The sequence below is a fragment of the Schistocerca serialis genome, chromosome 6 (genome assembly GCF_023864345.2).
Source record: "Schistocerca serialis cubense isolate TAMUIC-IGC-003099 chromosome 6, iqSchSeri2.2, whole genome shotgun sequence".
Taxonomy (NCBI): domain Eukaryota; kingdom Metazoa; phylum Arthropoda; class Insecta; order Orthoptera; family Acrididae; genus Schistocerca; species Schistocerca serialis.
The window spans coordinates 576,341,962-576,362,157 of NC_064643.1; the positions used below are offsets into that span (position 1 = coordinate 576,341,962).

The window sequence follows — 20,196 nt, forward strand, 5'->3', positions numbered from 1 at the left end:
TCATCATTTTGCACAAGTACTATCCACCATACTCCCCAGACTTAAGTCCTTGTGACTTTGATTTGATTCCAAAGATGAAGGAACCACTTCGTGGCATTCTCTTCAGAACTGTTCCAGAGATTCGACAGGCAGTAGACCACTCGATTTGCACCATCAACAGAACAGGCTCTGCTAACGGCATACTAGACCTTGAACATTGCTGGCAACGGGTTCTACACAATGCTGGTGACTATTTTGAAGGACAGTAACAGGTGCAAACATGTAACTCTTTTGTATTGGTTGTGAATAAATAGTCACCACTATTTAAGTACCAACTCTTGTATATAATTGCCTTTGTGAATTCTGAAAGTTTGTTCTTATACCTTCCAAAGGTTAGGAAGTTACATGTGTTTGGTATTAAATTTTCCTGAATTGAGAACTGAAAGACAAAGTTTGAAGACCAAATATATTGTTGACATATTATAAAAAATGCTAATCAATGTGGTACTTCCCTGATACAAATACAATTTTTTCTAAATTTACCAAAAATTCACATATAGCCTACCTATGTCCACCTGAAAGGTAATCCACACTGGTTTATTTTGGAAAGTAATGAGCAGCTTATGTGTTGTGCATAATGCTGCAATCCAACTAGTTGACATAAAATGCACATTTATATATAGAGAGACTTCTACGGTTGCAGTATGGCACACTGCAGGAAGCCACACCATCAAATCACTTGCCAGGTTAGTCACACCAATTGTATGACGTGAAACAAATCAAGCCTGATGATAGCCTTCGATGAGCTGGTTAAACTGGTTTAGGATCTGGTGGTGGCAGTGATTATTTGAAGTGATGTAACAATTCTTTGTCTGGCTGGGATGATGTGGATCAAATGTACCTTATGATAATGTCGATGTGACTGATTAGGATATAGTTGGCTATACTCAGTGCTTTAAATCGTACAATTTTCACTCTGCTGCTATAGAAACTTGTGCCAGAAATTCACTGAGAGGTAAGCTTTGTACTTTCCTCGCCAGACGAATCTCTTTATTCATGGTGTAGTGAACGCACCTCGTAAATCTTAGCAGCACAACTGTAAATTTGAAATTATTGGATGGGATGAGATTTCATTCTTATCCTGTCTGGTAAATCTCCCTGTCCAGGTGTTCTGGGTGACTACTCTGAACAGTACCCCTTTTCTTAAATCTCATCAGTCCTTGTCCTTCATCCCTCTCCCTTCCCCTTCAAACCTACTGCCAGAAGAAGGAGCCATTGGCTCTGAATGCTTGCAAACTTTAGTGCTGTTGTATGTGTGTTCCCCTGCTGCTGCATGGTGGGTAGATTTTTATCTATACAGTTACATAATATATTCAAATTTCATTATTTTCATTGATATGGAGTTCAAAATATGTTATAAATGTAGCAGTAACAGATGTATCAGGTAAACATGAGACAACATGCAGAAGAATATGGAAATGGACCTTGAGCTTCACGAGCAAAATTAAAGCAAACACTGGTGGTCATGTGCATTAGTTGTGTGACTTCTTGTGGTTGTCTGCTAGAGAGTAAAATGGGTGGGGGGTTGGGCGTGGGGAAGGAGACATATTGCATGGACAGGGTTTCATTGATAGATGGATGACAGCTACAGCTACATGACTGACTTGGAGGGTGCTACACTGATAAGTATAAAAATAAACTGTGAACCTCAATAAGATCAACATGTCAAGAAGTGACTCATTAGTTTCAAATTTCTGATACATCTGCTAAACCACACAACAGTTGTATCAAGTTCACTTGGACCATCAGAGTTTTGTTCTGATAGGATTTTGTTTGTTGTGTGCCCAGTGTGGATAACAATTCTCAAGATCTTAAAATCTTTAGAAGGGCCTGTGTTGAGACTTGAGTGTGTACACCCTCATAACAATAATATCTTCTATGGTACATTATGTAGCAGAAAAGAATCCACTGAACAGCTACAGTTATTCCTTGAACTTTATTTGCAAAACTGATTAAGGGAATTTTATTTCTATTCTCAGTGCTGTACAAAGAAATCCTCCTACAATCTTTGCCCTCCTCACTTTCCTTAGTTACCTAATTAATTAGTCCCTGATGCCTCAGAATGTGTACGGTCAAGTAATACCTTTTGTTGGCCAGAATATACAGTAAGCTTCTCATCTCCTCAATTTAATACAGCAGGTTTAGGTTTCATTACTTATTCAATCTGTCTATCTAATCTTCAGCATGCTTTTGTAGCATTCCTTTTCAAAATCTTCTATTCTCGCCTTGTCTGCCTTGTTTATCATGCACGTTTCGCTATTATACAAGGCTCTGCTCCACGCAAAAACCTTCATAAAAGATGTCTTAACATCTAGATTTTTATTTGATGTTAACAAATTCCACTTTGTCTCAGGAATAATTTTCTTGATTTGATTTTATATTTTATATTTTATATTTTATATCCTCTCTACTTCTACCATCATCAGTTATTTTGGTGCCCAAATAGCAAAAACTTATCTACTTATTCAAGTGTTTCATTTCCTAATCTAATTCTTTCAAATTCACCTGATATAATTCAACTGCATTCCATTATCTTTGCTTTATTTTTGTTCATGTTTATCTTAGAATCTCTTTACAACAGACAATCCAGTAATTTTCTGTCTCTGACAGAATTACAATGTCTTCAGCAAACCTCAAAATTTTTGTGTCTTCTTCTGAACAGTAATTCCCTTCCCAAATTTCTCCTTGGTTTCCTGTACAGTTTGTTCAATGAACAGACTCAGTAACTTTTTGGCATAGGATACAACTCTAACTCCCTTCCCAACTACTGTTTCTCCTTCAGCTCTTATAACAGCAGTCTGATTTATCTACAAGTTATCAGTAACCTTTAGCTCCCCGTATTCAGTTCCTACTACCTATAGAATTTCAAATATTGTATTTCTGCCAACAGTGTCAAAAGCTTTCTGTAAATCAGCAGTTGGTACTAATATAGGTAGTTCCTCCTTTATTCAGTTTGTCTTCAAGGTAGGGTAAGTATTGCCTTGGTTGCTTCTACATTTCTCTGAAACCCAAAATGATCTTCCCCTAGGTTTGCTTCTACCAGTTTTTCCATTCTTTTGTAAATAATTTGTGTGAATACTTGGCAACCATGACCTAATACATCACAGTTTAACAATATTCACACCTGTCAACACCTCCCTTCATAAGGATTGGAATTATTACATTCTTCTTGATGTCTATTGGTATTTTGCCTATCATATTTTTTACATATCCCGTGGAATGATTTTGTCATGGCTAGGTCTCCCGGTTCTCTCAGTAATTCAGAGGGAATGTTGTCTACTCCAGGTACCTTGTTCCCACGTAAAACTTTCAGTGCTCTGTCAGATTCTTCTTGCGGCGTCATATCTTCTACCTCACCTACTTTTCCTTTCCTTGCTATAAAATTATATTCAAGTTTGTTTCTTTTATACAGGGTGTTACAAAAAGGTACGGCCAAACTTTCAGGAAACATTCCTCACACACAAATAAAGAAAAAAAGTTATGTGGACATGTGTCCGGAAACACTTAATTTCCATGTTAGAGCTCATTTTAGTTTCGTCAGTATGTACTGTACTTCCTCGATTCACCACCAGTTGACCCAATTGAAGGAAGGTAATGTTGACTTCGGTGCTTGTGTTGACATGCGACTCATTGCTCTACAGTACTAGCATCAAGCACATCAGTATGTAGCATCAACAGGTTAGTGTTCATCACGAACATGGTTTTGCAGTCAGTGCAATGTTTACAAATGCGGAGTTGGCAGATGCCCATTTGATGTATGGATTAGCACGGGGCAACAGCCGTGGCGCGGTACGTTTGTATCGAAACAGATTTCCAGAACAAAGGTGTCCCAACAGGAAGACGTTCTAAGCAATTGATCGGCGTCTTAGGGAGCACGGAACATTCCAGTCTATGACTCGTGACTGGGGAAGACCTAGAACGACGAGGACACCTGCAATGGACGAGGCAATTCTTCGTGCAGTTGACGATAACCCTAATGTCAGCGTCAGAGAAGTTGCTGCTGTACAAGGTAACGTTGACCACGTCACTGTATGGAGAGTGCTACGGGAGAACCAGTTGTTTCCGTACTTCTGCGAATGGTTCCATCCAACAATGTGTCAATCCTCATTTCAGAGCAGATGTTCTCTTTACCGATGAGGCTTCATTCCAACGTGATCAAATTGTAAATTTTCAGAATCAACATGTGTGGGCTGACGAGAATCCGCACGCAATTGTGCAATCACGTCATCAACACAGATTTTCTGTGAACGTTTGGGCAGGCATTGTTGGTGTTGTCTTGATTGGGCCCCATGTTCTTCCACCTACGCTCAATGGAGCACGTTATAATGATTTCATATGGGATACTCTAACTGTGCTGCTAGAACATGTGCCTTTACAAGTACGACACAACATTTGCTTCATGCACAATGCAGCTCCTGCACATTTCAGTCGAAGTGTTCGTACGTTTCTCAGCAACAGATTCGGTGACTGATGGATTGGTAGAGGCGGACCAATTCCATGGCCTCCACGCTCTCCTGACCTCAACCCTCTTGACTTTCATTTATGGGGGCCTTTGAAAGCTCTTGTCTACGCAACCCCGGTACCAAATGTAGAGACTCTTCGTGCTCATATTGTGGACGGCTGTGATACAATACGCCATTCTCCAGGGCTGCATCAGCGCATCAGGGATTCCATGTGACGGAAGGTGGATGCATGTATCCTCGCTAACGGAGGACATTTTGGACATTTTGGACATTTCCTGTAACAAAGTGTTTGAAGTCACATTGGTATGTACTGTTGCTGTGTGTTTCCATTCCATGATAAATGTGATTTGAAGAGAAGTAATAAAATGAGCTCTAACATGGAAAGTAAGCGTTTCCGGACACATGTCCACATAACATATTTTGTTTCTTTGTGTGTGAGGAATGTTTCCTGAAAGTTTGGCTGTACCTTTTTGTAACACCCTGTATAGACCTTATGTATATTCCTTCCACTTTTCTGCCCCCATTTTTGGCCATCTCTTTTCCTAAAACCTCTCTTTAATTTTTCTGTAGGTGGCATCTGTCTTCTCCATAGAGATGCATGGTTTTACAAATGTGCATTTTTCTTCTACCTGTTCATGCATTACCATTTTGCAATTCCCATTAGTCTCACTTTTGAGATATCTGGATTTTCTTTTGCCTGCCTCATTTTCTGCATTTTGTTTCCCCTTTCACCCGTCAAATTTTGTACCTCATGTGATATCTAAATATTGCTACTGGGCCTGGTTGTTTTGTCTATTTGATGGTATATCTAAATATACACAGAGAGAGAGAGAGAGAGAGAGAGAGAGAGAGAGAGAGAGAGAGAGGGAAACATTCCACATGGGGAAAAGTATATCTAAAAACAAAGATGATGTGACGTACCAAACGAAAGCGCTGGCAGGTCGATAGACACACAAACATACACACAGAATTCAAGCTTTCGCAACCAACAGTTGCTTCATCAGGAAAGAGGGAAGATATATATAAAGGTATTGAAACACATAAGCTTTTGGAGTAGGAAACAGGGATGTTTTGGAATAGTCGTCCAGAACCCCAGGTCAGGAGAGACTTACCAGATGGGGTAAGAAGGAAACACTGTTTGTTGGAGACTCCACAGGATGAAATTTGAAAACCTGAGAGTGTGAATGTGGAATATAGGGTAATGCACAAGACAGAGATTACTGGCAAAACATTGTGCACAAGTTAGTAAGAGTGGAACATTAAGTGCATTGTTTGTTTTAAAGATTGGGGAGGAGGAGGGAGGAAAAATAGACAGATCAGAAAATAAAAGATATAGAAAACTAAAGGGGAATGAAGAAAGGATTAGTTACTGAGAAGAAATACTGAGATCGATGAAATTAACAGGCAAGGTGGGTGGTAATAACCAAGGACATGTAATGCCAGTTTTCACCTGCGGAGTTCTGAGAAACTGGTGACTGGGAGAAGAATACAGATGGCATTTGTGGTGAAACAGGTACAGAGGTCACAACTATCATGTTGCAGAGCATGCACTGCAACGGGATATTGTGTGTTGCCAGTATACACCCTCTGCCTATACCCATTCACTGTGACTGATAACTTGTTGGTAGTCCTTCCAACATGTTGTTGTTGTGGTCTTCAGTCCAGAGACTGGTTTGATGCAGCTCTCCATGCTACCCTATCCTGTGCAAGCTTCTTCATCTCCCAGTACCTACTGCAACCTACATCCTTCTGAATCTGTTTAGTGTATTCATCTCTTGGTCTCCCTCTATGATTTTTACCCTCCACGCTGCCCTCCAGTACTAAATTGGTGATCCCTTGATGCCTCAGAATATGCTGTACCAACCGATCCCTTCTCCTAGTCAAGTTGTGCCACAAATTTCTCTTCTCTCCAATTCTATTCAATACCTCCTCATTAGTTATGTGACCTATCCATCTAATCTTCAGCATTCTTCTGTAGCACCTGATTATGGAAGCTTCTATTCTCTTCTTGTCTAAACTATTTATCGTCCACGTTTCACTTCCATACATGGCTACACTCCACACAAATACTTTCAGAAACGACTTCCTGACACTTAAATCTATACTCGATGTTAACAAATTTCACTTCTTCAGAAACGCTTTCCTTGCCATTCCCAGTCTACATTTTATATCCTCTCTACTTCAACCATCATCCGTTATTTTGCTCCCCAAACAGCAAAACTCCTTTACTACGTTAAGCGTCTCATTTCCTAATCTAATTCCTACACCATCACCCGATTTAATTTGACTACATTCCATTATTCTCATTTTGTTTTTGTTGATGTTCATCTTATATCCTCCTTTCAAGACACTGTCCATTCCGTTCAGCTGCTCTTCCAGGTCGTTTGCTGTCTCTGACAGAATTACAGTGTCATCGGCAAACCTCAAAGTTTTTATTTCTGCTCCATGGATTTTAATTCCTACTCCAAATTTTTCTTTTATTTCCTTTCCTACTTGCTCAATATACAAACTGAGTAACAACGGGGGTAGGTTACAACCCTGTCTCAGTCCCTTCCCAGCCATTGCTTCCCTTTCATGTCCCTCAACTCTTATAACCGCCATCTGCTTTCTGTACAAATTGTAAATAGCCTTTTGGTCCCTGTATTTTACCCCTGCCCACCTTCAGGATTTGAAAGAGAGTATTCCAGTCAACATTGTCAAAAGTTTTCTCTAAGTCTACAAATGCTAGAAACATAAGTTTGCCTTTCATTAATCTATTTTCTAAGATAAGTCGTGGGGTCAGTATTGCCTCATGTGTTCCAACGTTTCTACGGAATCCAAACTGATATTCCCCGAGGTCGGCTTGGAATTATTATATTCTTTAATGAAAGTTTCACTCTACAGCGGAGTGTGTGCTGATATGAAATTTCCTGGCAGATTAAAACTGTGTGCCGGACCAAGACTCGAACTCGGGACCTTTGCCTTTCGTGGGCAAGTGCTCTACCACTGACCTACCCAAGCACGACTCACGCCCCGTCCTCACAGCTTTACTTCTGCCAAGTTCGAGTCTCGGTCCGGCACACAGTTTTAATGTGCCAGGAAGTTTCTTATTATATTCTTCTTGAAGTCTGAGGGTATTTCGCCTACAACTTGCTCGCTAGATGGTAGAGTTTTGTTAGGCCTGGCTCTCCCAAGGCTGTCAGTAGTTCTAATGGGATGTTGTCTACTCCCAGGGCCTTGTTTCGACTTAGGTCTTTCAGTGCTCTGTCAAACTCTTCACGCAGTATCATATCTCCTATCTCATCTTCATCTGCATCCTCTTCCATTTCCATAATATTGTCCTCAAGTACATTGCCTGTGTATATATACTCCTTCCACCTTTCTGCTTTCCCCTCTTTGCTTAGAACTGGGTTTTCATCTGAGCTCTTGATATTTGTGCAAGTGGTTCTCTTTTCTCCAAAGGTCTCTTTAATTTTCCTGTAGGCAGTATCTATCTTACCCCTAGTGATATGCGCCTCTATATCCTTACATTTGTCCTATAGCCATCCCTGCTTAGCCATTTTGCACTTTCTGTCGATCTCATTTTTGAGACGTTTGTATTCCTTTTTGCCTGCTTCATTTAGTGCATTTTTCTATTTTCTCCTTTCATCAATTAAATTCAATATCTCTTCTATTACCCAAGGATTTCTGTTAGCCCTCGTCTTTTTACCTACTTGATCATCTTCTACCTTCACTACTTCATTCCTCAAAGTTACCCATTCTTCTTCTATTGTATTTCTTTCCACCATTCTTGTCAATTGTTCCCTTATGCTCTCCCTGAAACTCTGTACAACCTCTGGTTTAGTCAGATTATCCAGGTCCCATCTCCTTAAATTCCCACCTTTTTGCAGTTTCTTCAGTTTTAATCTGCAGTTCATAACCAATATATTGTGGTCAGAGTCCACATCTGCCCCTGGAAATATCTTACAATTTAAAACCTGGTTCCTGAATCTCATGTCTTACCATTGTATAATCTATCTGATACCTTCTAGTATCTCCAGGCTTCTTCCATGTATACAACCTTCATTTATGATTCTTGAACCAAGTGTTAGCTATGGTTAAGTTATGCTCTGTGCAAAATTCTACCAGGCGGCTTGCTCTTTCATTTCTTCCCCCCAGTCCATATTCACCTACTACGTTTCCTTCTCTTCCTTTTCCTACTATCGAGTTCCAGTCACCCATGACTATTAAATTTTCATCTCCCTTCACTATCTGAATAATTTCCTTTATCTCATCATACATTTTATCAATCTCTTCATCATCTGCAGAGATAGTTGGCATATAAACTTATACTACTGTGGTAGGCATGGGATTCGTATCTATCTTGGCCACAATAATGCATTCACTATGCTGTTTGTAGTAGCTTACCTGCATTCCTATATTCCTATTCATTACTAAACCTACTCCTGCATTACACCTATTTGATTTTGTATTTATAACCCTGTATTCACCTGACCAGAAGTCTTGTTCTTCCTGCCAGCGAACTTCACTAATTCCCACTATATCTAACTCTAACCTATCCATTACCCTTTTTAAATTTTCTAACCTACCTGCCCGATTAAGGGATCTGACATTCCACACTCCGATCCATAGAATGCCAGTTTTCTTTCTCCTGATAACGACATCCTCCAGAGTAGTCCCCGCCTGGAGATCCGAATGGGGGACTATTTTACCTGCGGAATATTTTACCCAAGAGGACACCATCATCATTTAACCATACAGTAAAGCAGCATGCCCTTGGGAAAAATTACGGCTGTAGTTTCCCCTTACTTTCAACCATTCACAGTACCAGCACAGCAAGGCCGTTTTGGTTAGTGTTACAAGGCAAGATCAGTCAATCATCCAGACTGTTGCCCCTACAACTGCTGAAAAGGCTGCTGCCCCTCTTCAGGAACCACACGTTTGTCTGGCCTCTCAACAGATACCCCTCCACTGTGGTTGCACCTACAGTACGGCTATCTGTATCGCTGAGGCATGCAAGCCTCCCCACCAATGGCAGGGTCCATAGGTCCATGGTTCATTTGGGGGGGGGGACTGGCTTCCAACATAAAAGGCTGAAAAGTGCTTACTTAACAGCTGGTACATTTGCAGTTTAAATTCTCGTTTCAAACTCTTTGTCTTGCCATTATATAATCTGTGTGAAACCTTGTGATGTCTCCAGATCTCTTCTAGCCTTATATTACCTTCTTGCATGATTTTTAAACTAAATATTAGCAATGATTGAATTGTTTTGTGTGCATAATTCTTCTACATGGCTTCCCTCTTCATCCCTTTCCCCTAGGCCATGTTGTACTGTTTTTCCTTCTGTTCTTTTTCTTACTATCAAATTCCAGTCACCCATCACAATCAAATTTTCATCTCCCTTAGCTATCTGAATAATTTATTTTATATCACCATATATTCTTTCAAAGTCTGCATCATCTTCAGAGGTAGTACGCATATAAATTTGTATTACTGTGATGGTCATTAGCTTTTTTATCTATATTGGTTATGATAATACAGTTACTATGCTGTTCTTAGTAGTTTATTCACATTTCTGTTTTCCTGTTCATTATTAAGCGTATGCCTGCATTGTCTCTATTTATTTTGTGTTGTTACCTGAGCAGAAGTCTTGGTTATCCTAATATGTGGCTTCACCCTGTCAATTTCTGTTTATAAATTTGCTAACCTACATCTTCGATTAAGATGTCTAATATTCCATGCCCCAGTTCTGAGAATGCCAGTTTTGTTTCTTTTTATATGACATTTGGTAGTAAGTACTGTGAAGTGATACCTTTTAAGTCCATGAAAAGAATCCCATGGAGGAAACAAATGCTGTACATGTTAATGTTATTCACAAAGACTGAAGTAAATCATTGTATTCACCCTATTTTCCATATACAGATTAAACTAACGTATGGTTTACAATAGAAATAAGTGCCAGTCTCTAAATTGAAATTAATTGCTCTCTGTCATTAAAAACACAGGATAAAACTGTTGAGGGAGCCCATGGCTTGAATATAGTAAGTAGATTCAAGTGAGTATAGAACATACTAGTTATGCAGAGGTGAACAGAGGCTTACACATAGCATGTAGGGCTGCATGAAGTCATCAGGCTGAAGATGATGACAACAACAACAACATTGAAAATATTTTGGAAACAATTGTTCTTTGCTTTTATAAAAATTTTGTTATAACTTCCTTGAATTACTTTGGTACTAATGAAGTAAATTTTTTTCGGTTGGACAGGTATCCTGGAGGCTTCGTCCTTTTTGGTGGAAAACTTGCTACAGGGGAGCTCTCCAGTGAGCTGTGGTACTACAATGTGAAACAACGCAACTGGTCACTCAGGGCATTCGATTCAACAATAACCCCACCAAAATTAACTCGCCATACAGTTACCCATGATACAAGGAGAAACTACATATATCTGTTTGGTGGAAGTACAGAAAATGGAGAATTTTCGTCAAAACTTTTCAGCATAAAACTGAATTTTGGTAAGAAAAGTGTTTTCTGTTGTGTGAAGGTGGTTGCTATTTTATATTTGTATCCATCACATTGTGTTTTAGATGCTGATGGCAATGTTAAGATTAAATGATTTTTTGCAATAGTGATACCATGGCACAATACTCATAATGGTATGAAATTTTGGTGACAGCAGGTAACAGTTGTATATAAAAAGTCAAAAAGCTTCCAAGCTTTTTAAAGTGCCTCTCTGGTTTACACTGACACAAAACCACAGTTGGTGTAAGACACAAAACAGTAACAATTGAGAAAATGGACGAGTTAAGATGGGCATGTGCAAAGTTTTTAATTTTTTTACGTGCCTTCTATGTCTCAGTGCTTGCACTGTTCGATGAGCTATCTTCTTCACTCTTAAATTAGTTACATTCTACAAGAACTTACTGTACTATACAAAGAAAAATGGCCAAAATTCATTCAGTATTTGTATGAAAACCACCACAAAAGACACAATACTACAATAATCAAATCACCCACAGTCTCAAAAACAAGCATCTCTCTAATACACATTCCATTGTTTAAACTCATTGTCATTGGACAACCACAACTACTGTAAGAAGCTAAACATAATCTACATCTACATCTACATCTATACTTTTCAAACTGCTGTGAAGTGCCTGACAGATTATAAAACCCATTGTAACTTTCACGTACGGAGTGCTTGAAAAACGATCGCTCGGATGCCTCTGTGCGTGCAGTAGTAAGTTTAATCTTGTCTTTGCAATCCCTAGGGGAGTTAAACATAGGGGGTTTAGATATATACCTGTATTTATCACTGAAAGTTGGTTCTACAAACTTCCCCAATATGTTTTCACAATGTACTTTGTGTTTATCTTCAAGCATCTGCCATTCAGTTCTGTCGACATCTTCGTGACACTCCCCCCATACATCAGACAAATCTGTGACCCTATGTGCTGCCCTTCCCTGTATACATTCAGTATCCCCTTTTAGTCCTATTTGGTGAATGTCCCACATACTTGAGAAATATTCTAGGAGGAGTTGCATGAGTATTTTGTACGCAGTTTCCTTTGTAGTCAGAATGCAATTCTCTAGTATTCTACCAATGAATCACAGTTTGCCACATACTTTACCTACACCTACAACTATGACTATGTGGTGATTTCACTTCATGTTCCTATAAAGTGTTTCGCTCAGGTATGTGTATGCGTTGACTGATTCCAGCTGTGACTCATTGATGTTATAGTCATGGGATACTACATTTTTTCATTTTATGAAGTGCAAAATTTTACATCTCTGAAAATTTAAAGCAAGTTGTGAATCTTTGCACCACTTTGAAATCTTATCAAGATGTGGTTAAATATTTAAGCAGCTTTTCCCAGACAATACTTTGTTGTAGATAACTGCAACATGTGTGAAAAACCTGAGGTTGCTGTTAAATAATGGAAAATCCAGGATGGAATAATGACAATATTATGAAAAGGATAGATTACTAATCACCATATAGCGGACCATTGTCTCTGGTGCTGACATCCAGGGACAGTGGTCATGTGTGTGTGTGTGCTGCGTTTGTATGAATGTGTGTGTGTATGTGTGTTTTGTCTATTTCAGAAGAAGGCCATCTGGGTGAAAGCTTAAGTGTTTAGTAGTCTTTTTTACTGTGCCTGTTAGCAACTCAACATCTCTGCTATATGGTGGGTAGTAATCTGTCCTTTTCATAATACTGAGGTTACTATTAATATTGTCTGCGAGGTCATTAACATACAACATGAGTAGCAAGGATACCAACACACTTCCCGTGGGCATACTCGAAGTTACTTCTGCATGTCAGTTGACTCTTCATTCAAAATAAATTACTGTATCCTCACTAACAAAAAAAACGTCATTTCAGTCACAAATTCACTTGATACCCTATACAATTGTACTTTTCATAATAAGCGTCTATGAGGTAGTGAGTCTTGTGCTTTTCGGATTTGGAGAAATACTGCACCCACTTGACTCCTTGTTCCCTGGATTCCATTATGCCATGTGAGAGAAGTTCAAGTTGGATTTCACATGATGGATGTTTTCAAAATCTGTGCTGGTTGAAATGGAGAAAGTCATTCTGGTTGAGATACCTTCCCTCCATTGATACGTTTTAAGTTCTTGTCTCATTCATTAGTGACCATGCAACCAACTATGGTGCCACAAATAGGTTCATAGTCAGCGCTATACTACTGTTGTCAAATTCCAATGTATGCTGGTGCATTATTCTCCTTACGTAAGGCATTTCATGATCTTTTCATGGACAATCAACATACAAATGCAATTTTTCTGTGTGAGAAATTCACAGCGTAATATTTCTTATATACTGTACGTAGATTGATCTACATTTACCTACTTTGTGCTGTTGTTCTGAAATGCTTATAATTTTCCTATCCAACCACATAATATTCTTTGTGCCAATTTGACATTTGTTGCCTGCAACCTTGATGGTGTTGCAGTTTTAATGGCTAACTGTGTTAAAGTGTATCAGCTATCTCAGATTTCGTTTATATTTTTCTGTGTAGGTTTGCTAGACACTCAGCCACCTCAGATTTCGTTTATATTTTTCTGTGTAGGTTTGCTAGACAATCAGAGAAAGACATACTTTTTCCACATGAAATATTGTAACTTTGGATCAAGGCAGTCAGGTAGCTGCAGTATTTCTTGATTTCCAAAAAGTATCTGACTCAGTACCACTCCTACGCTAGTTGTCTATTGTCAAAAAGTACAATCATACAGGGTATCAAATGAAATTTATGACTAGATTTAGGACTTTTGGTGGTTGGACTTAGCATGTTATCTTGGATGGAGAGTCATCATCAGATGTTGAAGTAACTTTGTGTGTGCCCCATGTAGTGTGTTTGGGTCCCATGCTGTTCAAGATGTCTAGTAATGACATTGCAGGTAGTATTAACAACCACGACTTTTTGCAGACACTCTAGTTGTCTATAATGAAGTACCATCTGAAAGAAGGTGCATAAATATTCAGTTAGATATTATTAAGATTTCAAAGTGGTGCAAAGAATGGCAACTTGCTTTAAATATTCAGAAATGTAAAACTTTGCACTTTTTTTAAAAAAAAACTAGTACGCTATGGCTACAATGTCAGTGAGTCACAGTTGGACTTAGCCAACTCGTACAAATAACTGGGTGTAACATTTTGTAAGAATATGAAATGGAATGACCACATAGGCTCAGTCCTGGGTAAAGTAGATAATAGATTTCAGTGTATTAGTAGCATACTGGGGAAGTGCAATTAGTCTACAAAGGAGATTGCTTACATATCACTCGTGCCAGCAGGTCTAGAATGTTGCCAAACAGGACTAACAGGGGGTTTTGAATGTATACAGAGAAGAGCAACACGAATGGTCGCGGGTTTGTTTGATCTGTGGGAGAGTGTCACAGAGATACTGGAGAAACTGAACTGGAAGACTCTTGAAGATAGACATAAACCAACCCGAAAAGTCTGTTAACATAGTTTGAAGAACTGGCTTTAACTGATGACTCACAGACTATACTACACTCCTCTACGTATCACACACACAGGGATTGTGAGGGTAAGATTACTACAACAATTACTGCATGCACAGAGCACTCAGTCATTCTTCCCATGCTCCATTCATGAATGGAACGGGAAGAAACCCTGATAACTGGTACAATTTGATGTACCGTCTGCCATGCACCTTACAGTAGTTTGCAGAGTATAGATGTAGATTTTTTGTTCACAACTTTTAATTCTTTGTAAGTTGGAGCCTGTTAAATGAAGAGCTCCAAACTGCTGCATTGGTATTTAATTTTTTTGTCATAGTTTAAAATGTTGTATGTCAGTGAACAGTAGTGATAAATGATATTCATATTGGGTCCCCAGCTGGAACGTAACATTACCTAGACACAATATTTTGGCGGTCCACCTGGGCGCCATCTTCAGGTGAGTAAGCCATCCACTAACTTACTGGGAATGAAATCAAACCACAGTGGCGGCTCCTGTCTACACCTCCTGTAAGTCCACCAAGCGTGTGCTGACGTGACTGCTCTGTAGGGCAAAGCACAACAGTGGACCGGTGATGAAAATTTGTGGAAATCATAAATCAATATCAAACACTGTTGTCACGCCAGGTAAGACTACAGTGCTGCTTGTCTTGGTGAAGGATGATTTGGATTTGAGGAAGCTCGATGTCTACAAGATTCCCTGCCATTATGGGAAAGCCTATATTGGACAAAGGATTCGAACGGTTCAGGCTCACCGCATGCGGTTGGGGAACACTGTCTTATTGAAGGACGTAAAATTTTGTATGAAGAGACACAAGTGGTTGCCCCTGCGTCATTGTATTGGTACTGTATAGTGAAATAAGCCTTTGAAATTCCACTATCTGACAATATTATAAACAGATATAAGGAGTATCCTTTAAGTAAAAGTTTGAACCCTGCTTTGTTTGATATTAAAAAACAATAGTCTTTGTTTGGTCATCAAAAGGTGTCAACAGTGTTTGGTATTGATTTACCATTTTCGTGAGTTTTCAACTCTGGTGCACTAGAGCACATACATTTGCACCTGCGTGGTGATCCTACAGGTGGTGCATAAAGGAGCACTGCTGCGGTTTAATTCTAATTCCAGTGAATTAGTGCGACGGCATACTCACCTGAAGATGGCGGCCAGGTGGACTGGCAAAATATTGTATCAGGATGATTTTATGTTCCAGATGGAGACTCAATATGAATATCATCGATTACTATGCCAGGAAAGTTACGGAGCCACATCAAGAGCTTCTATGGGGAAGAGATATTTGAACTTGTCAGGAAGTTTGATAAACATCATAAGAAGAAGGGGAAGTTGCTGAGCGCCGTCACTTTTCTCCTGAGATGCTGGAATGAAGTCATAGTACCTAAATTTGCCAGAATTGTTCATTAAATTTGCACCAAAATGGTCAACAACATTAAGAAGCATGCTGGTTTTGCCTTAGAAAGGGATTGTATCTATTTTACACTCAGACAACTGGATTTCATATCCAGAGATTTATTTTATTTATGTTTGGAAGTATCGGTGCTGCTGTCTGCTGCATCCTGGGAATGGATTGACAGTTTGTCCTGGGCAATATCAGACTGGGTCCATGCAAATGCTGTCAGTAGGCAATCTTAGAAGTTTCAATGGCTTTCTTTTCAGTTCACAATAATGGATGATGATACCCATTGACATGTTGTGATTAATCTCGCAACCAAACAGTTGGATGATGTTATGTTTGCAGTATTGGAAAAGGGATTAAATTTTGCCCCTGTGTCCAAGGAGTTCCCATTACTGAATTCATTTCCTCAGTTGAACAGGCATTGTTTAGGTTTGCTGAATGATCAAGCTGATGAAGTTAGGCAAGAGGTCTCAGATATGTTGCGTCAGGTGCCAACCCCATGAAGTAACATCTCCTCACTTAAAAAAGCTGTGATCTGGCCCATCAGAGAAGACCTGGATTTAGTAATTCTACCAGCAAGCAAGGACAGTGCAACAGTTCTCCTTTCACGGGATGATTATTTGTGTAAAATGTATCTTTTACTTGGAGATTTGGCATACCAAAGATTTTAGGATGATCCAAGTGAATGTATAAAATGCAAGATGCTTTCAATTTTGAAGAAGAGTTCATTATCTGACAGTGCTCTTAAAAAACTTTAACCTGGTGTTGCAGTCCCACTGAGATTATACGGTTTGCCTAAGGTACACAAGAAAGCGATTCCTCTTCGCCCTGTTATTAGCAATTTGGATGCTCCTACTTACAACTTGGCCAAGTATTTAGCATCTTATCTCAGTCCCCATGTCGGAAAATGCGAATATCATATTTACAATCCCTTGGTTTTTGTTTGGTGTTTGAAGTCTTTGTGTCTCAATCCCGCGGATTTGCTCATTAGTTTTGATATGTCACTTTTTACCTTCCTCTTGAAGATTCTTTACAGTTAATTGGTGAAAAATAGCACAAAGAAACAACTAAGCTTTTATGCCATCTGTTGACGGTGACATATTTTTTATTTAATGAGAAATACTTTGAACAAACTAACGGAGTGGCCATAGGGAGTCTGTTATCCCCCGTAGTTACTAGTATGTGTATGGAAGATTTTGAGGACCCGATGCTGAAGGTGACGTTCTTAAAACAAATTTATTTTTCGAGATATAATGACAATATGTTTATGGTGTGGACACATGTTTGGGATGCTCTGGATTGTTCCCTAGATTATTTTAATTGTCTGTATCCCAGTATTAAGTTCATTATGGAAGTTGAAAAGAATGGAAAACTTCCATCTTTAGATTTCTTGGTCTATAGGAGGGATGATGGGACATTAGGGCACATAGGACACAGTGTTTACATAAGCCTGCGCATATGGAGCGACGTCTTCATGCATCAACTTGTCATACATCACACTAGTGCAAAGGGGTCTATGTACATTGGTAAAATGCCATCACAGATGTAGATTGTTTGACACAAGAACTGGATCATTTAAAAGCAGTATTCAAGCAGAAAGGTTATACCAACAATAAGATCTGTTAGGCTGTATAGATTGGACCTCCGCAGGAACCAACAGAAGGTACAAGCAAATTGATGGTGTTCCTACCTTTCGCTGGAAGTGTATCTTCAAAAATAGGAAGAACTGTAAAGAGATGTGATATTAAAAATGTATTCCTTCCACCAGCTAAGACAAAAGTGCTGCTTGGCTTGGTGAAGGATGATTTGATGCCTAGTGTCTACAAATTCATTGCCAATGTGGGAAAGCCTATTGGACAAGCAATTTGTATGGTCCAGGGTCAGTGCATGGAGCACCATCACCATGTGTTTATTTCATACGGAAAATCTGCAGTTTCAGAACATTGTCTTACTGAAGGACGTAAAATGTTGTGGGAGAGATGTAAGTGGTTGCCCCATTGTCGTGTTATTGGGATTGTATAGTGAAAGAAGCTATTCAAATCCAGCTATCTGACAATATTATAAACAGAGATAAGGGGTATCCTTCCAGTGAGAGCTGGAACCCTGCTTTATTTGACAATAAAAATAATGGTCTTTGTGTTGATCATCAAAAGGTGTCAACAGTGATTGATATTGATTTGTCATTTCCTCCAGTTTTCATCGCCGGTGTGTGGTCTTGCTTTGTGTGCTAGAGGCCAGTTATATTTGCACAAGTGTGGTGGGCCTACAAGCAGTGTTTAAAGCAGCCGCTGCTGTGGTTCAATTTCAGTTCCGTCAAATTAGTGCGATGGCTTACTCACCTGAAGGTGGCGACCAGGCGGATTGCCAAGATACTGTGTCAAGATGATGTTATGTTCTGGCTGGAGACCTGACATGAATATTATCAATTACTATGCCAGGAAAGTTTATGGAGCCACAATAGGGGTAAAGCTGTAAAACTTGTCAAGATGACTTATCAGTCTTCATGAAGAAATAACAACCAGCCAGTTGCAAAATGAAAGGGGGATTGGGGGGGGGGGGGGTGAGGGGGGGGGGGGTCGGTATCATGTATGTAACATTGGGGTTAAGGAAAGCTTCTGGCTTGAAAACGTTAAAATTAATAATTATAATGTTGAAAAACTTCAAAACTTCAAGAAATGCATTAACTTCATAACAAAGAAGAAACAGAGTACCATCACCATTAACAGACAAGGAAAATTACATAGCCAGTAGTCATCTGGAATATCGAGCCACTTCTCTGTAAAGTTACCAAAACTAGGTGTCTGAAATGGTCTAGAAAATTTCTGTTTCTGAGTTGAACCTGTTCATTTTAAATGAATCCACCTTTGCAAGCAAAATTTTTAAAAATTTCTAATTCATCTAACAGGTCAAAGATGTAGCCATTACTGACTTTGTCCAAAAGTTCTAAGTCTTTTAGTCTCAGTGGTGTGTGTTGGAGAAGAAGCAAATGTTCAACAAAAGTGGAATTCCCTTCTGCAAGAAGTTGTGAAAAGCTTAAGACCTCACAGCTCTGTTCCACCATGGTTACATGGTCTTCCAAAAATTTGCAAAGGTCTTCCATTATGTCCGGTTGTGAGCAGTATCACTGCTCCATTGTTTGCTAGACATCTTGTGTCTTTACTGAAACTTCTGTGGGGAAGAAGTTACATCATATTCAGAACTCCGGTAACCTTATTAATAGACTGACATCACTTTGACTCAGTGAGTCGGACTTACTAGTAAGCTTTGATGTCATCTTGCTCTTCATTAGTGTCACCCTAATGTATTCATTGTCATTCATCAGTAGTAAGTTCAAAGCTGATATAATAACGCTATTTCCTCAATCTGCATTTTATTCAACAGTGAATATTTTGAGCAAATTGACAGTATTGCCTCTGGTAGCAAACTTTTTTATGGAAGACTTTAAGGAGAGAGCACTTGATTTGGCAGAACATAAACTAAAAGTGTTCTGGAGATATGGGGATGATACTTCTGTAGTGTGGCCCCCACTGTGAAGAAGCATGGTAAACACTTTTTGCAGCATCAGAATTCTATCCATGAGAATATCAAATTTACGATGGAAGTGGAGAAGGGCGGCTGTCTGCCATTTCTAGACATCTTGTTCAGATCTGAATTTGTGGGCGTCTAGCTGCCACCACCCGCCACAAACTTTGCTGCATTGGGCAAACGCTGTGTCTAATAGAGACAGGCTTGCAAAGGAGCTCAAAACACCTACAATCAATGTTCAAAGATAACGGATATTCTCCACATCTGTACCTCCCATATGTTGGCAATATTTCATCAAAATTAGGCAGAATCTTAAAAAAAAAAATCATTTCAAAGTAATCTTCTGTTCACCAGCAAAGACATGTGCTCTCCTCAGTTCAGCAGAGGACGATCTGGGATTGCAGAAGGCTAGAAACTACGGAATCCCTTGCAAGTGTGGCAAAGCCTACATAGGTCAGACAACGTGCACAGTGTGTGAAAGATGCACTGAACGTGATTGCCACACTCACCTTTCGCAGCCCAGTAAGTCAGCCATAGCCAAGCATTATATCTCCACAGGACATTCCGTGGATTACTCTGCCAAGGAAATCCTGGGTTTGAGATCCTTCTGGGATTCAGTTGTTAAGAAATCAGTGGAAATACACTTAGCACAAGATCTTATTAACTGTGGTGTTAGCTTTCAAGTGGATAAGGTATGGGACCTGGTGATTTTATTAATTTCTTCAGAAAGAAAACATTTTATGACCAGTGACACATGTAGCAAAATT

General features: G+C 39.3%; 1 protein-coding gene across 1 annotated transcript in view; it reads left to right on the plus strand.

The window, feature by feature from the left end:
* Positions 1-20,196, plus strand: part of LOC126483663 (multiple epidermal growth factor-like domains protein 8) — a 364,127-nt gene that overhangs the window by 64,653 nt on the left and 279,278 nt on the right. Inside the window, exon 6 of the mRNA XM_050106722.1 lies at positions 10,749-10,996. Coding sequence (XP_049962679.1) covers positions 10,749-10,996 — 248 coding nt within the window. The remainder of the gene's footprint in view (positions 1-10,748; positions 10,997-20,196) is intronic.